The 16,373-nt window shown below is 39.7% G+C and overlaps 1 protein-coding gene across 2 annotated transcripts in view; it reads right to left on the bottom strand.

Moving 5' to 3' along the window:
- The window catches only part of itga3b (integrin, alpha 3b), a 43,507-nt gene extending 37,042 nt beyond the window's left edge, over positions 1–6,465 (bottom strand). Inside the window, exon 1 of one of the 2 annotated variants that reach the window (XM_083556769.1) lies at positions 6,072–6,465. In XM_083556769.1, the coding sequence (XP_083412895.1) occupies positions 6,072–6,247 (176 nt within the window). In that variant the 5' untranslated portion in view covers positions 6,248–6,465. The remainder of the gene's footprint in view (positions 1–6,071) is intronic. The other variant, XM_083556768.1, reaches the window with a different exon arrangement.
- Positions 6,466–16,373: the final 9,908 nt, after the last annotated feature.

The raw sequence follows: 16,373 nt of genomic DNA on the forward strand, positions 1-16,373 counted from the left end.
TGAGGGGTGTATTCACCTTTGGAGAATACTGTATTTTCTCATCTCTACTCAATTTTTTTCTCTCATATTCTCTTATATTTTATATATATTACAGTTCTGGTACTTGCTATTTGTTAACTGTAATGTGTGCTACAATCGGGTTCCCTGAAGAGTTCCCTATGCATACCCTTAAATCAAAAGCAGTGGTTAATGCTCTCTTTAAGTTTTTACTCCCCAGGTATATACAAATGATTGTGGGACAATCTTCACATCACAGATGTTTTCACAAATAATGCACGCGTTGCACATTTCCCACCAACTTTCTAGTGCTTATCATCCAGAGTCACAAGGTGCCTTGGAGCACTTTCACCAATCTTTTAAATCTATGCTGTGGGTAAACGGGTAAGGTTTGGAATGAGGGGTTGTCTCTTTTCCTGTTTGCTGTACGTGATGTGGTACAAGAATCTCTTGGTTTTAGCCCTTCAGACCTTGTGTTTGGTCACACTGTGAGAGGTCCCTAGAAAACCCTGCAAGAACAGTGTTTTTCTCCACCACTGGGAAAAATTACTTAATTACTGATTCCTTTGTTGTATTCTGCATATAACTATGTTTGTGACAAATAAAAATAAATCTTGAATCATCCAACAATACAATATACAAAAAAATTACTTTTTGGCATTGAAAAAGACAGAACCAGAAGAAATGGAATTGAAACTCAAAAAAGACTTTCCATCTCCCCTATGTACCAATAGCACTACAAAATCTATAATGGTAGCTCATGACATGCCTCAGGTAAGCATGCTGTTATCCACTTGGCCTGGTAATTGATCTTTGTCCACATTTAGTACATGATTGTTAAAATCTAGCAATGTATATCTACATGTTTTCTGTCAGAAGCCAAAAGTTCTGGTCAATGTAACCTAGCACTCAAACCATTTAATCTGGAAATGACAGATTACATTATTTTAAGAGACATGTTGAATTTGTAGATTAACCTATTATAGGGGAAGTGTTCCTTTGACAGGAAAAAATAATAGATAATAATGTATAAGATATCTCATTAATGTCAGTTTACACTGTAGATTTTAATCTCTGAATGATTTTGCAGTCACATTCAGAATTCACATATAATGGAAAAAACGAGAGTGTCTTAGAACACGTCACTGGTTGATTTAGTCAAAAGTCAAAAGTTCAAGCAATGTCACATTAACAAAATAGATGACATGAAAGAATTACAAATCTGGTACAAAAAGTTTTTTACTTTCTCAATTTCACTTTCAAGAACATTTCTCTCTATATGACCCAGTTTTGGATTTGATCATGTACCATAATCTGATATGGAGTAGACATCATGTAGTTCAACTTCAATTCAGTTGTATTTGTATCATGCTTTTAACAATGGAAGTTGTCACAAAGCAGGTCAACACAAATACAGTATACACTGGAAACTCTGGTACTGAATCTGTAACAGACATACCCTGTTGTAGAATTTAACAAAGATTGTATCCATTTATACAGTGTGACAAGGAAGACTTGTAAAATTTAAAGCCTAGAACGCCTTTCTTCAATCAGAATGTTGTACAAATCACCCCTATCTGCATGATTTCTGTATCAACCACACATGATCTATATTTGTGTCTTTGCTTACACACTAAAAGTAACCTTATAGTAATATTACTAATTAGTTGGAAGTTGTGTTTAGACTGTTAAAATAGGCTGGGATTTGCATTTATTTATATCATGTTATACCTAATTTGACACAGTGCTAAAACTGGAAAGCAAAAGAGCAGCTAGTGATTCATGACAAGCAGATAAAAGCATCACTCTGAATTACTTATTCATTAGGCTAGAGTGAATGAATAGCCCAATTTGTTCTGAAAAAAACATTGAGTGCTGATAGCTGAAAGTGAGATAATCCTCTAATGGCACTGTGTTACAAGTGAGCCTGAGCGACTTAATGATCATTTTCAGGATAACAAATGAATTGCACCTGTATGGTATTTACATTAAGATGTCCAGATGAGGTCATTAAAAACCAATTAACACAAAACCTGTAATTAGTGTTTGGGCGCTAATGATTTTGATGGTGATGATGATGGTGATGCTGATAATGATAATGGAACTGTACAAGTCCAACACCCATCACCCAACACATCTTTTGTGGACCCATTACCAGCACATTTACTTATAAACACAATAGATCCTAACTTGCCCAGTAACCCTAGTTACCTTGCCTACACAGTCTAGAGGACAAAACAGCAATACCTGGTCGATTCTGATTTAATCTGTAAATTCAGGTTTATAGATTTCAAAATGCTATACATGGGCTCTATAATGCTGTTCTTGCCTGATAGAAATTGTTGTTACAACTCTAAATCAACACATCAATTAAACACACACAAACACCTAATGGCAGTGGCTATTATGTGCATTCTAGTTTTAACTACACAACTCAACATTATTTGGCAAAACTGACTATAACACTATAAATAAAAAATAAAAAAGCTCATTCCAGTTTTTTTATATTCTTGTGCACTTTTTCTGTCTTCTAATTGGTTTTCTACTCCTGCCAAAGTAAACAGCTTTGACTATAGTTGATATCTTCTTAGTAAAAAAGGTCTATGCACTATATCTTTTATAATTATCATATTTGTTATAATAGGATGTTTCATCACACCTCACATATGCTGCTTAAAGATTTATGCCTGCTGGTTAAACAAGCAACATCATGAAAGAAGTACCAAGAAGAGTAAAAAAGTACCATCATATAACACAGCAGCTGCATCACATGAATCACACACAACTCCAGCATGAAACATGAGCCTGTTCCAGGTCAACAATCACGGCATTAGTCCATCTTCCTCTAAAAAACACTCAAATTATTTTTTAATTTATAAAAGCATTTACATAATCAAAGAGGCTCTTGCAAGGAGGCCTAAAAAGCCATTCATTTTACAGAGTTTGTTTTAAACTATCACACAGAAGAGTGGGAGGTCGACCTAAAAAAAAAAAACTGGGAGCTGTTAAAAACAGAACGGGGAGATAATTATTTATAGAGCAGGGTAAGGCTTTCGTTGAGGAAGTTCTGAGAAGAGGAATGCAAACTGTCGAATGGGGTGTAAGATGTTTTAGCCTGCACTTGTGCAGTGTTTGAGATGCTCAGTGCTTAAAAGTGAATTTACTCTAATATAGTACATTATTGGACTTGATACAGTTATGCCAATACAGATGTTAAATGGATTTGAGCTGAGTATTAGACTACAGAGCAGAGAGAGATAGAGAGAGAGAGAGAGAGAGAGAAGAACAAGAGAGAGTACAGAGGGAAGTGTATCAAATAAAAATGCTGAGTAACTCAGCTCATGGCCTTGAGCCACGACAGCACAGCATGCAAACAGCTTAGCAACGCCATTCACCCGTTTAATTAAATGTTCATTGTGGAGAAATCAGATCTATAGATCTTCTCCAATTCACCAGCAAATTGCTACAGATAATAAACTCGCTTTTCAAAGCAAGGATGATGGTGCAGGACTGAGTTTTGTGCGTGTGTGTGGTGTGTGCGTGTGTGTATGTGTGTGTGGACCTAATAGGCTACTAATCCTTAAGGAGCTCAGGATGTTGGTGGGGTAGCAGGTTCCCAAGCTGAGTCTCTTCAGGCCCGTTGTAACCTGCAGCATGAAAAATTCCTCACATTCCTTAGGGTTGGGGGATGCAAACAGCCAATGAGGGGCTGGAGAACAGCTTTCCTCAATTGGAGATTATACAAAGAACCTGCAGACACTCCACCCTGAGATACACGTGATGGAGAAAATCTGGAAAGGTGGAAATGCAGGGTGGGGGGATTTGTTAGCGTGGATCACTAGGTGTCTAATAGTCTAATATGTATGAAAAAATTATGATATGATACACCATCATATACACACAGCTGCATATTTGGTACATTTGACTCACTTTTTTTAATCCGAATGGTTTCACATTAAGCAAAGACAACTGTTTGGACCACTATATCAACATTTTTTAAAGATGAATTCAGCCTCATCTGTAAATTATACCATGTTTCCTGACAAACCAATGCTGCACACATGCCAGGACTAGATTCCAGCCAGCCCCCTTGCATTTCTTAAATTGCCATGTTGCTACAGCACAGACTGCTGAATAAACCTTGAATCTTCAGCTCAGAGGAATTGCACTGAAGACACTGGGTTATTCGCTGTTAACGCTTAAACATGCCGACTTTAGTCAGAACATTCCAGCATTGCAGGATAAGCAGGAAGATCAGTGTCTGGGAAGTGTCCTAGACTGACGAAGAGGGCCTGCGATGTAGCAAGATAACTGATGTTGTACTTCCTCTATGCTAAACACCTGATGCACCACTACATCTACAATCGGAACTAACTTGTACTCTTGCCTATAAAATCCATGATGGATTAGATGTCATTTATATGATAAAGTCTGCAGACGCAAAGTCTTGTGATTATAAACCTCCTCCAGTGTACAGGAAATGCTTTATAACCTAGTCTACACACAGGAGGCTGACTACATTATCCATTTATCAGCTGACAAACATCCAGGTCATATCATGAATTTATTGTTGTGTAAAGCTCCATGAAGCCCTGGCTCATAGGCAGACCCTAAAAATAATGTCACCGACTTGCCATTTCACCAAGGCATCGCTTAAACTAAGTGCTGGATCTTTTTGGTCACTGGTCTTGCTGCTCTCAATGGACCCAAATGCCCAGAAGAGTTTGACCATAATTGTCATCATGTGACCCTTCCTCTCATGTTACTCAGCTTAGCTAACATCACTTAAGCGGCAGAGCATGGATGAAGCATCGATCCAGAAGTTAGCTTTGTGGTTCGTTTGAATTTAGCCGATTTAGTCTTACGTCGCATACAAAATATTTCCACTTTAAATGCTATAGTTCTTTGATGTATCCTGAAATGCTCTGTTATGATGGCTTCATGTCAGTTGAACAGGAAATCCCAAATAAGGATAGAGTTCAGAAAGATGAGGAGGGTTGGGGAACTCCTAACTTTACCACAACACAAGGAGGATTACCATACTGCATAAGCTTCAACAGATTCTGCCTAGGTTTCAGCATTTGTTTGTGAGCTTTGTGTACGGTGTGGAGATATACAATATCATGTTTCTCAAAATCAGGTAATGGATTACATGCCTGAACAATTATTCATTTCAAAGAAATGAATGAAAAAGAATGTGAAGAAATGTGACGCCATCCATCAGAACATACATATATATATATATATATATATATATATATATATATATATATATATATATATATATATATATATATATATATATATATATATATATATGTTTGTTTTGACATTAACAATCATTTTCATGATTGTTAATGTCGCATTTGTACCAAATACAATCATTTTAAACTTCAGATCCAGGGTCACCAATTCACTCGTTACCTGTGTGTATTGTTTGTATAAACGAGTGGGTGGATGTTTGTTGATCAGTATCCCATCAGGATACTAGTCAGGGTGTATTCCCACCTCACAGCCATTGCATCCAGGATTGGCTCTGGATTTATCAGGATGTTAACCAGTTTACATCATTTACTAGAGATTAATAAATGAATAAATGCATCTTCATTATGCATTTAATAAATAAAGGGATGAATTGGGGATTAAGAGTTGTTTACAAGATTTTTCAATATTTCCCAAAGCTTAGAAATTTCAAATTGGACAATTTCCAAACCAAGTCACACATTTATCTCAACTCATCCTTCTCCAAGATAAGTCTTCAGTGCAGTTTTTGGTGTTTACAACCAAATCAGCCTTAACACACAGAAAACACACCAGAATCTAAAACTGAGCTGAATCATATAATACTTTTATAAAAGGAAGGTGTTATGCAAACATTGTTCTGCTGTACCCTGCAGGTGCTTCAACATGTTTCATGTTTACACTATAAATGTGATGCTTATTATTAGAGTTCATGCTAAACATTCTTACTGACTCCTAAATCTGTCCTACACACCTCTAGACTCTAGAGCACCACCAGCCTTCTCCGTCTAGAACCTGTTAGGACTCCAGAAAGCTACAGAAAAAACACTCACAGGTACTTCCTGGGCTTTTCCGTCAGTCTGTGTTGCGCCACGGAGAATCCGAACAGGCTGCCTTTGGTTTTTCCTTCTTTTATAACCGGGAAGCGGACATCCACATTAAATCCACCACATAGCTGAGCGGTGTAGATTATGCAGAAGCAGAAAAAGAGCACAATACCGGGAGCCATTTTTTTCCCTTAAAGTCTCCTTCTGTCTCTCGGTCGCGCTTTGAACAAGACCAGAGTTTTACTCACTCCATAGGAACAGTGCGCTCTCAGTCACAGGCGCGCGCGCGCGCTCTCAGTCACTCACACACACACACACACACACACTACGCGCTCTAGGTGTTTGCTCTCAATCTCTCCACCCCTTTGTCCCCTTCAAACACACACACACACACACACACACACACACACACGCACAGTGAGAAACTACTGCCCTTCGGCACATTGTGTGTGTTTGTGTGTGTGAGACTGTGACTGTAACTGTAACTACACCTTCACACATAGTACGTTATTCGCTGATCTATCTATCTATCTATCTATCTATCTATCTATCTATCTATCTATCTATCTATCTATCTATCTATCTATCTATCTATCTATCTATCTATCTATCTATCTATCTATCTATCTATTCTAGATGTAGTCACCATTTTATTGCTGTTATACTAAACTCCACTCTTCTGGAAAAGCTTCTCACTAGATTTTGGAGCATGGCTGTGGGGATTTGTGGTCATTCAGGTACAACAGTATTAGAAAGGTCTGAATGTCTAAGGTGCAGTCAGCGTTCCCCAAGGTGTTCAGGTGTACAGAGGTCAGGGCTCTGTGCAGGACCGCCGAGTTCTTCTATTCTATGTTTTCACGGATCTCGCTTCATGCATGGGAGCTCGAGCCTCTTAGTTCTAGTTCACATTCTATACAACTTGTGAGTATACAACTTTCAACTTCATGACAACAGTTTGGGAAAGAACAGCATATGGGTGTGTTGCTCAGGTGTATTGTGTGTAGATCCTCTAGTACTGCACTGAGCTGGATGATTCACCTCTTTATTTATAAAGTGCTTCATTTTAAATGTAATTAAATATTGCATTCTTTTTTAGAAGATTTTCACTGGTTTCATTTTAACTTTGTCAGAAATTTGGCCTGGCTTTGTTTTAAGGTATCTATAGCTAGATCATGCCAACAGAACCTTTATAGTTAATCTCTTTATCCCTCTCTCTTCATCTCTTTTGTCTCTTAGTTATTATGTCTTGCTCTCTTTGTTACTCTCTGTATCACTGTCTCTATCTCTTTGTCTCTCTCACTCCATCCCACCTATATGCCTGCTGCTGCATGTTTTCACATCTTGACCAAGTCTTTTGTCCCCCTCCCCCCACCTCTGTTCTGTTACTTTTTAAAGAGGAATGTAAATAAAACAGCTGTCTGTCACATCACATGGATCACACATGCATGATGATGATGACTATTTTTTTAAAACTCTGGGGAGTGATTTAAATTGAACTGGACCTCTGAATGCTTGTAGAATTAGCTCCAGCTTGACTACGCAGCAGGCATGCTTACCCGTAATAAACATTTGTTCATGTCATTTGGGAGAGTGTAGGCTTCTGACTCTCCGGGGCAGCCGGAATGGAAGATTGCTGCCCTCGCACGGGAGTCCTGATAAGAGTTCCTCCTTAAAGTAACCTAACCCATGAAGGACTGACCTCAGATCTGTCTGTTATGTTTTTAGAGCAGTAATCTGTTTACTGAGAGAAGGAGGATGAGGACAGCACTGCCATAAATTAATTTCCTCACTCTCATAATGCTGTTCCTGGACTAGAGCTATTCGCATGGGTGTTGCTGAGGAATGTGTGTGTGTGTGTGTGTGTGTGTGTGTGTGTGTGTGTGTGTGTGTGTGTGTAAAATATTTATTTCTGTCATCTAAACACATTTAGGATCTCTTGAATGAGAACAGAATCAACTACCATTTTATAAAAAAAAAAAAATTAAAGCAAAACAATTAAAGAGCAAATAAAACCTGACCAAAAACTTTGAATATTAGCTATCATGGTGTAACCCAGAAACAGTATCCGACATCTCTTAATCTTTGAATGCTCTCAATGGAACATATGTGCACATGCTAGCTTAAAAGAACAAACCTTGCATCCCACTACTTTTCACTGATCCAGAACAACCCCCACTCCCAGACGTGACATGTCTTGCATCAAGAAAGCTTTTTTATTTTTTTTTTAAAGAGAACTTTACTCTGAGTTCTCTAAGTACTGGTGTAGATTGTAAAATTTTTGTGAAATTACCCAAAATTTGGGTAAAATTTCACCAATCCATATCAAAAGTCTCCCAGCAGCAAGAACTTGATGATGCATCTCGGTTTTAGTTATAGATGGTTATGGCTGTTTTTCATTAAAGTCCTTATCAGTGCTAAATCACACAAAATATTTTACTAATATATTGAACTCATCGAAACAGAAACACATTTATTGCTTCAGATATTTCCACATGTCTCTTATCTGTGACCCCACATGGGTAGCCTTTAAAAGGTCTCTGCTCTGTCATGCTTAAACGCGAGTCTTTTCTGCTAATCTGAGTGACCTATTAGGGTGGTCTTTCACGTACCATATTACTTTTTTTAAAAAGGGGGTCCCAGAATGTTGAGGCCTTTGGTTACTGGCCCTTGTGCAAGGCACTTAACCCTATCTGCTCCAGGGGTGCAGTACCATCTCCAAACCCCAGCTTGTCGGGGAAATAAAATTTCCCTATCGGAGCAGTAAAGTATTCTGATTCACAGCTCAATACCAAGCTATTCCTCTCCAGTGCAAAACCGCTCCCCATCATTATACAAGAACGGCAGGTTAATATAGACTCATCATTCCGTGCTGTTCTGCAACAGCATCATTCATGCTGTTGATGTGAATGCATTTCTGTATTTATCGTAATTAGTGGTGCAATTGCATGGGCTTATGGTTGTGCATTGCATGCTAACAGTATCATCAAGGCTTGAAATTAACATTGTAGCTCACCAGCCTCTTTGGATTTCCCAATTCCACTGAAAATCATGCCATTTCCAATTTACCACCCCCCATCCCCCCCTTGCACCCCCAGCTATTCACCCTCAAATGAAGTGTAAATTATACTTCACTGCATTATCAGCAAACTATATACAGTCTTTACTAGTCTAGTGCTGTTGGTTTACCATTTCAAACATTTTCAAGTCAGGATGGTCTTTAAATCTTTTATTATTTGTTGTGTAGCTTTAATAATCAACTTTATCGTTTATTTCTGTAAATAAGAAGCTGTGCGTGTCCTCTCATATACAGGGTATGTCTTATATATAGACTATGTAATTATCATTTTTTTTAAATGAGCAGTAATGCTGTTCTGCCGGTGGCAAATTTAACCCACATTTTGCAGGTGGTTGTGTATTAATTTCAAGCCCTGAGTCCAACAGCACTGTAACAAAAGCAAATGCTTGATAAATGGGGACTCCAGACCTTCTGTAAACTAACACTAGTATCACTGTGCTAGGGGATAAAAGCTTCCAGTGCTGTCATTTACACTCTGGAGACCCTCGGCACAAACTTTGTTTTTTACACGTGAACAGATTTTTTCTTTATTTGTGCAACAGTGGGTCACTTTTCCTTTCTGAATCTTACGCAATACTCTATGGATAAGGTTAAAAGAAAATAATAACATTTAAATAACACAAAAATAACCTTAAAAATGTGGTTTGTAATGCAGTTAAAGAGAGGTGACTCCCTTCTCCTATGATGTAATCCCATGAATGGATCGATTGTCAGTAAGGGTTTGATCTATGGGTTGTAGTGTTGAATTAAGTGTGGTAACCTTAGCTTAAGGTTGCGTCTCGTCAGAGCTAGTTCAGTTGTTTTTAGATGACAAGAGTTAAAAGTAAAGATGGATGACGTTTCACTTGCCCAAACTTTAAGCCTTTTGCATTGCATAACAGGAATAAACTTGTGTACTCTTTGACCTCTGTTTATTCTACAGGCCACTGAGGGTATCAGTTTAAAATGTACTTGATCCATGTAAACAAACCGAGCAGTATTACTGGTCAAAGAAAAGAATAAATTATGTCCTCAGACACCAAATTACAATTTCTGACTAAATATAAAACATAGCCCCTGGGAAAAAAAAACACATTCATTCTGTTAAACAATTTCACAAGATTTTGAAATTAAGTGTCCACAAATGAGAAATCTAGGCCATTTATTGTCCTGTCCCATCTATTGAGCAGGAGTGTATGGTTTAGAAGCACGTCCGCTGTTTCAATCACCTAGGGCACTCGTTCGAGGGCCTGCCGTTGTCATGGTGATCACAGTTGCTATGTGATTTCCAGGAGAGGGAGGACATTAAATCTTTTAAAGCCTTGCCAATTTTCCCAGCTTTGATTTTGACCTTTGGTTTTTCAGTACATCCTGCAGCCGAGTCAATTATTTTATTAAATTATATTGCAGAGTGAAGTGTGATGTACGTGAAAGGTGTTTCAAACATAATACAATTTTTTTTTTTATAAAAGTGCAAGATAATGTACAAGATAACACTTGCAGGAGTGGGCCATCAATTGCAAACATAAAAATGTTAGAGAAGGATTCTAAAATTGAAAAAACACCAAATAATTTAACAGTAACTGAAAAGTAAACCATTCATTTAACATCAGATTCACATTCACAAAGCAACATCCAATATAACTTTAGTGCAAAAAAAATAGAACCTCCTGCAGTACTGAAATATATTTTATTTGTGTGCTCAGCACAAATTAATATATATTAGAGATTAATAGAATGCCACTATACTATACTTTAAATTTTTCTGCAAAGTGTGATGCACGTGACAGGTGTTTCAAACATAATCAATATTTCTCGAAATTATATTTGAGAAACATTATGTAACACATAATTAGATTAGACACTAGTAGGAGTGGACCAACGGTCAGCCCCAAGTGATTAGACACTTACTGAAAGATAAACTGTATGGTCATCAACATCAGATTCAATCCAAGTGCAAACAAAATCCAAACTGCAGTGCAAAAATATATTTCATATGTGTCCTGAGCATGAATTAAAATACATTAGACTTTATTAGTGCCATTATACTGTATGGATCTGTGTATGGATCTGTGTTCCTGACCGAATCGATTTAAATATTTTGCTATTTCCACATAACGGCAATTAAAATAAATGAATAAACGTTATTAAATAAGTAATATACGTTAATTAAATATACTATTACCATTATACTATTAATTTAATAGTATACATATTACTAATATTTAGATACACATTATTCATCACATTTCTAGACAAGTCAGGTTTTCACTATGGTAGCAAATAAATAGTTAGTTTAAAATATACTGATTAATGTACACAATTCTACACACCATCAGGGTTATACATGAAATATAAGCGTCCCCAGACACGTCAATGCAGGGGAGTTAATAGCAGCAAGATCACAATTGTTGCCTGTTCACAAATCTCTAAACACAGAATATGTGCTGCATACGTCTAACATATCAGCTATCTGACAATAGTGTACTGTTATTTGATAAGCTTTCTGCGTCCCATGTAAGGAAATCACATTGCTAAGATTCACTGTGGTTCCCATGCTTTTATACCTGCAGACAAACCACTTTCTTCAGTATATCCCTGTAAAATGAGACCTGTATAATATGTATGGAATGTGGGGTCTGAAAAATGATCTCCCAGACATGCTACAACAGAGCACAATATTGTCAATATTCACCACTTATACTAGTATGACCATACAAGATTGTTTTGGGTTTTTGCCCAAATTGATAACTTCTTTTAGCTGCTCCAATTAGGGGTTAACACAGCGGATCATCTGTCTCCATACCACCCTGTCCTCTACATCTGCCTCTTTTAAACCAACTACATGCATATCTTCCCTCAACACATCCATAAACCTCCTCCTTGGTCTTACCTTTTTTCCTCCTTCCTGATGGCTCTATCCTCAACATTCTTCTACCGATATACCCCATGTCCCTCCTCTGCACATGTCCAAACCATTTCAATTGGGCTTCTCTCACTTTGTCTTCAAAACGTTGTACATGCGCTGTCCCTCTAATAAAGGTATTTCTAATCCTATCCAACTTCGTCACTCCCAGTGAAAATCTCAGCATCTTCAACTCAGACCATACAACATCGTAGGTCTCACCACAGTCCTATAAACTTTCCTTTTCACTTTTGCAGAAACCCTTCTAATACAAATCACTCCTGCCACTCTTCTCCACCCACTCCACCCTGCCTGCACTCTTTTCTTTACTTCTCTAACACAATCTACATTACTTTTCACAGTTGACCCCAGGTACTTAAACTCATCCACCTTCACCACCTCTTCTCCGTGCAACCACACCACTCCACTCCACTGCCCTCCCTCTTATTCACATACATGTACTCTGTCTTACTCCTACTGACTTACATTCCCCTACTCTCCAGCATGTATCTCCACCTCTCCAGGCTCTTTTCAACCTACTCTCTACTCTTGACACAAATCACAATACCATCCACAAACATCATAGTCCATGGAGACCCCTGTCTGACCTCATCTGTCAACCTGTCCATCACCACTGTAAAGAGGAAAGGACTCAGAGCCGATCCTCAATGCAAGCCCAACTCCACCTTGTCGTTCCTACTGCACACTTCACTGCTGTCACACTGTCCTTATACATGTCCTGCACTACTCTCACATAATTCTTTGCCCTACCAGACGTCCTCTTATGATACCACGACTTCGCTCTGGACACCCTGTTGTACGCTTTCTCACATAATGCAACTCCAATTCTTTTCCTTGCCATGAAACCATACTGTTCCCTTTCAGGAACTTGAGCTGCTTCAACAACGCTTTGGGAAAGCTTCCACGTGAACACGCTCTGAATCGCGTGTGCAATCTGTCCAACAGAACGGCACTACGTCACCAGCGTTTGTGTGTCGTTTGCTCAGGAGCGGCGCATGCTCAGATGGCTCTCGAGGGACACTCTGCTCCTGTTTTGGCCCCGTTTCCACCGAGGTGAAGTGGCAACTGAGGTAATGGGCCTCATACATTCTCTGAGGAGGTGGAGGGTATGGATGCCAGTGATCCCGTGGAGGACATGCCCCCACAGCCAGTTCAGTTTGAGAAGCCATTGAAGGTAGTGACTCGTGCTGTAGTCAAGCTAGACATCCCCCAGCCAGCCGATACGCAGAAACAACGTCCCCTAAGTAAGCTAGATGTTGCGGAAGCTCGACAAGGGAGTGTCTATGGGGAGTGATGGGGCTAAACAGCCGCATCGTGCAACAGACCTGGTTTTCAGGGCCACAAAAAGAAACTGCTAGGGCCATTAATCGGTCTATGTCTGCCTTGGTCTCTACACAGTGACACCTTTGGCTCAGATTTGTCTGACAGGGATAAAGCTTTTCTGCTGGATGCCCCTGCGGTGCCGACTGGCCTGTTCAGAGATTCCAGGAGGCCATGAAACAGTCGGTGGCGTTTCAGATCTCATGGGGCTGCTTGGTGGGCACAGCCCCAGCTTTAGCCCAGGACGAGTGCTAGGCATCATGAAATTTAAAGACGGAGTGTTGCCACTTGCGCTCTCCAAGAAAATGGGGACCCTGGGCACTCCAGGCAGAGGCAAGGAACTCATGGATCTGAGAGTATTTATTTTTTTTTTTAATAAGAGGGCTTCGGCCAAGAGATCCTGATGAGTCAGGAGTTTTTGTGGTCTCCATCAGGGTAAAGCAACATGCCCCTTAGTACACGGTGCCTGCCCCTCCTCTGTGCCCTCAGAGGATTGTCTTATTAACCCTGCCACAAGCAGTGCTTCAGGGCATAGCCATCTTCAGCTAATACCCCCCTCAGCCTCCTCCCAAGAATATAGCGATGGGGGGGTTCGCTGCCTCTCAGGAGGCCCCTAAAGCTGCACCAGGGCATAGCCCCGGCTCTAGGCACATCAGAGGTCAGTCTTGAGAGCCTGATTCCCTTAAGAGACTAGCTGGCAGCCTGAAAACGCCTGCCGGATGTGTCCCAGTGGGTCCTGCGGACTGTAGACCTATACAATTCAGTTCAACATGTGTCCCATGGTGCCCGAGCAGGCTCTGGATATAAAACAAAAAGTAGAAACTCTGTTGAGCAGGCAGGCCATCGATGTGGTCCCTTTATTTGACAGAGAACCCGGGTTCTACAGACGGTACTTCATAGTTCCCAAAAAGACTGGGCGGCTGCCATTTTAGAGCCACGTCAGCTGAAGCTCTCTGTTAAGACCCAAGTTTAAGATGCTCACACTGAAACAGGTTGTGTCCCAAATCAGGTCCAAGACTGGTTTGAGACAATAGATCTGAAGGACGCAGTAGTGTGGGATTCAGCCATTATGTGAGCGCAGCTGTCTCCTGCACAAGTCAAGTCTATCCTCACGGCCGTCAAGAGAGTAAGAGAAGGCCAGCTACTCACTGTGAAGAAGGTTCAAAGACTGGGTCTGTTGGCAGCTGTATCCAATGTGTCCAATCCAATGTCCAATGGCCTCCTATACATGTGCCCCCTACAGTGGTCGCTCAGGGACAGAGGGTTCTCCTGAAATAGGCAACCCACTCCACACAATCAAGGTCCCACGGCGAACCTTATGTGCGTTAGCCATGTGGAGAGACCCCGGGTTCCAGAATCTTGTTGAACAATCTGGTTTAAAACTTCAATGCCATCTCTCCTAAACATCTCCATGCTTATAACGGTATGTCATCTTGTCCAAACGACTTTTCAGTCTTCATCCCCTTAATCGCTGCTCTCTCTCTCTCTCTCTCTCTCTCTCTCTCTCTCTCTCTCTCTCTTTCTCTCTCTCTCTCTCATTTTTTTCACTCATCAGCTCCTCAAAATACTCATTGCATTTTCTCAACACATTTCCATCTACATCGTTTATTGCTTTAACTTACAGCACATCCTTTCCAGCTCGTTCCCTCTACCTGGTCAGTCAGTACAAATCTTTTTCTCCCTCCTTAGTGTCCAACTTCTGATACATCTCCTCATATGACGTTTCCTTTGCTTTAGGTACATCTCTCTTTACCTGCTGCCCCAACTCCTATTCCTTTTTACTTTTCTCATCTCTCTGCCGATCCCAATTCTGTTTTGCCAACCTCTTTCTCCTTATGTTTTCCTGCACTTCCTCATTCCACCACCACATCTTATTATCTTCCTTTTTCTTTACAGATGTCACACCATGTACCTTCCTAGTTGTCTTCCTTATCACTTCTGCAGTAGTTACCCAATCATCCAGCACCTGTTCACCAATAACCGAACCCCTGTCTGACTTCCTCCATTAATCTCACACTACAGTCTTCCTCTTTTAGTTTCCACTATCTTATTCTTTTTTCAGTCTTCACTCTCCTTCACTTCTTTTCACCTAAAGACCACTATCTGATGCTGTCTAGCTACACTATCCCCTGCCAACACCTTACAGTCTCCAATCTCTTTCAGGGATGGTAACCCTGCCCTCGACCAATCCAGTATGAAATTCAGGATTGTGATCAGCATGTTTGATTTGGCACATGTTTTACGCTGGATGACCTTTCTAAGGCAACCCTCTCCATTTATCTGGGCTTGGGACCTGCACTAAGAGTGCACTGGCTTGTGCAACCCTAATGGCTGGGTTAAATTGCTAAAATATATGCTAATTGTCAATAGGAACTACAGGGGTAAACATCATTTAGATTACATTTACATTTGCGGCATTTATCAGACGCCCTTATCCAGAGCAACGTACAAAAGTTTAAACATCAGGAGGTTTCGATTTTAGGTTTGGATGCTCACACAGGTTTTGTTGCAAGTCAGGATCTCATTTAAATGCAATTTATGTATGGGGGTAAAATGTAGGGTAGCACACATAAAAATTTAGCTAAGTCATGGTTTTTGAAAAATAAAATAAAATACTCTATATGGAAAAAAAGTATTGGGACATTTAAATTTTTTCCGCCATATGTGGTTCTTTCCCAAACTGTTACCACAAAGTTGGAGGCACACAATTGTATAGGATGTCTTCAGATGATAAAAGGTTTTCCTTCAATTGAACTAGAAGACCCAAACCTGTTCCAGCATGACAATGCCCCTGTACACAACGTGAGCTCTATGAATGGTTTACATGGTTGGAGTGGAAAATCTCCTGCTATAGAGCACTGCATTGAACCCTGTTAACCCTTCATATTTAATTAACTGTTTCCCAGACTTGCTAAGATATATTTTTGCTGTGTTTTTACATTGTATTGAGCTAATAGAGCAATTGCCCTATAAAAAATATTTTTTTTGTTTTTGTAAATGGTGGGCT

The sequence above is a fragment of the Silurus aristotelis genome (genome assembly GCF_946808225.1).
Source record: "Silurus aristotelis genome assembly, chromosome: 12".
NCBI lineage: Eukaryota > Metazoa > Chordata > Actinopteri > Siluriformes > Siluridae > Silurus > Silurus aristotelis.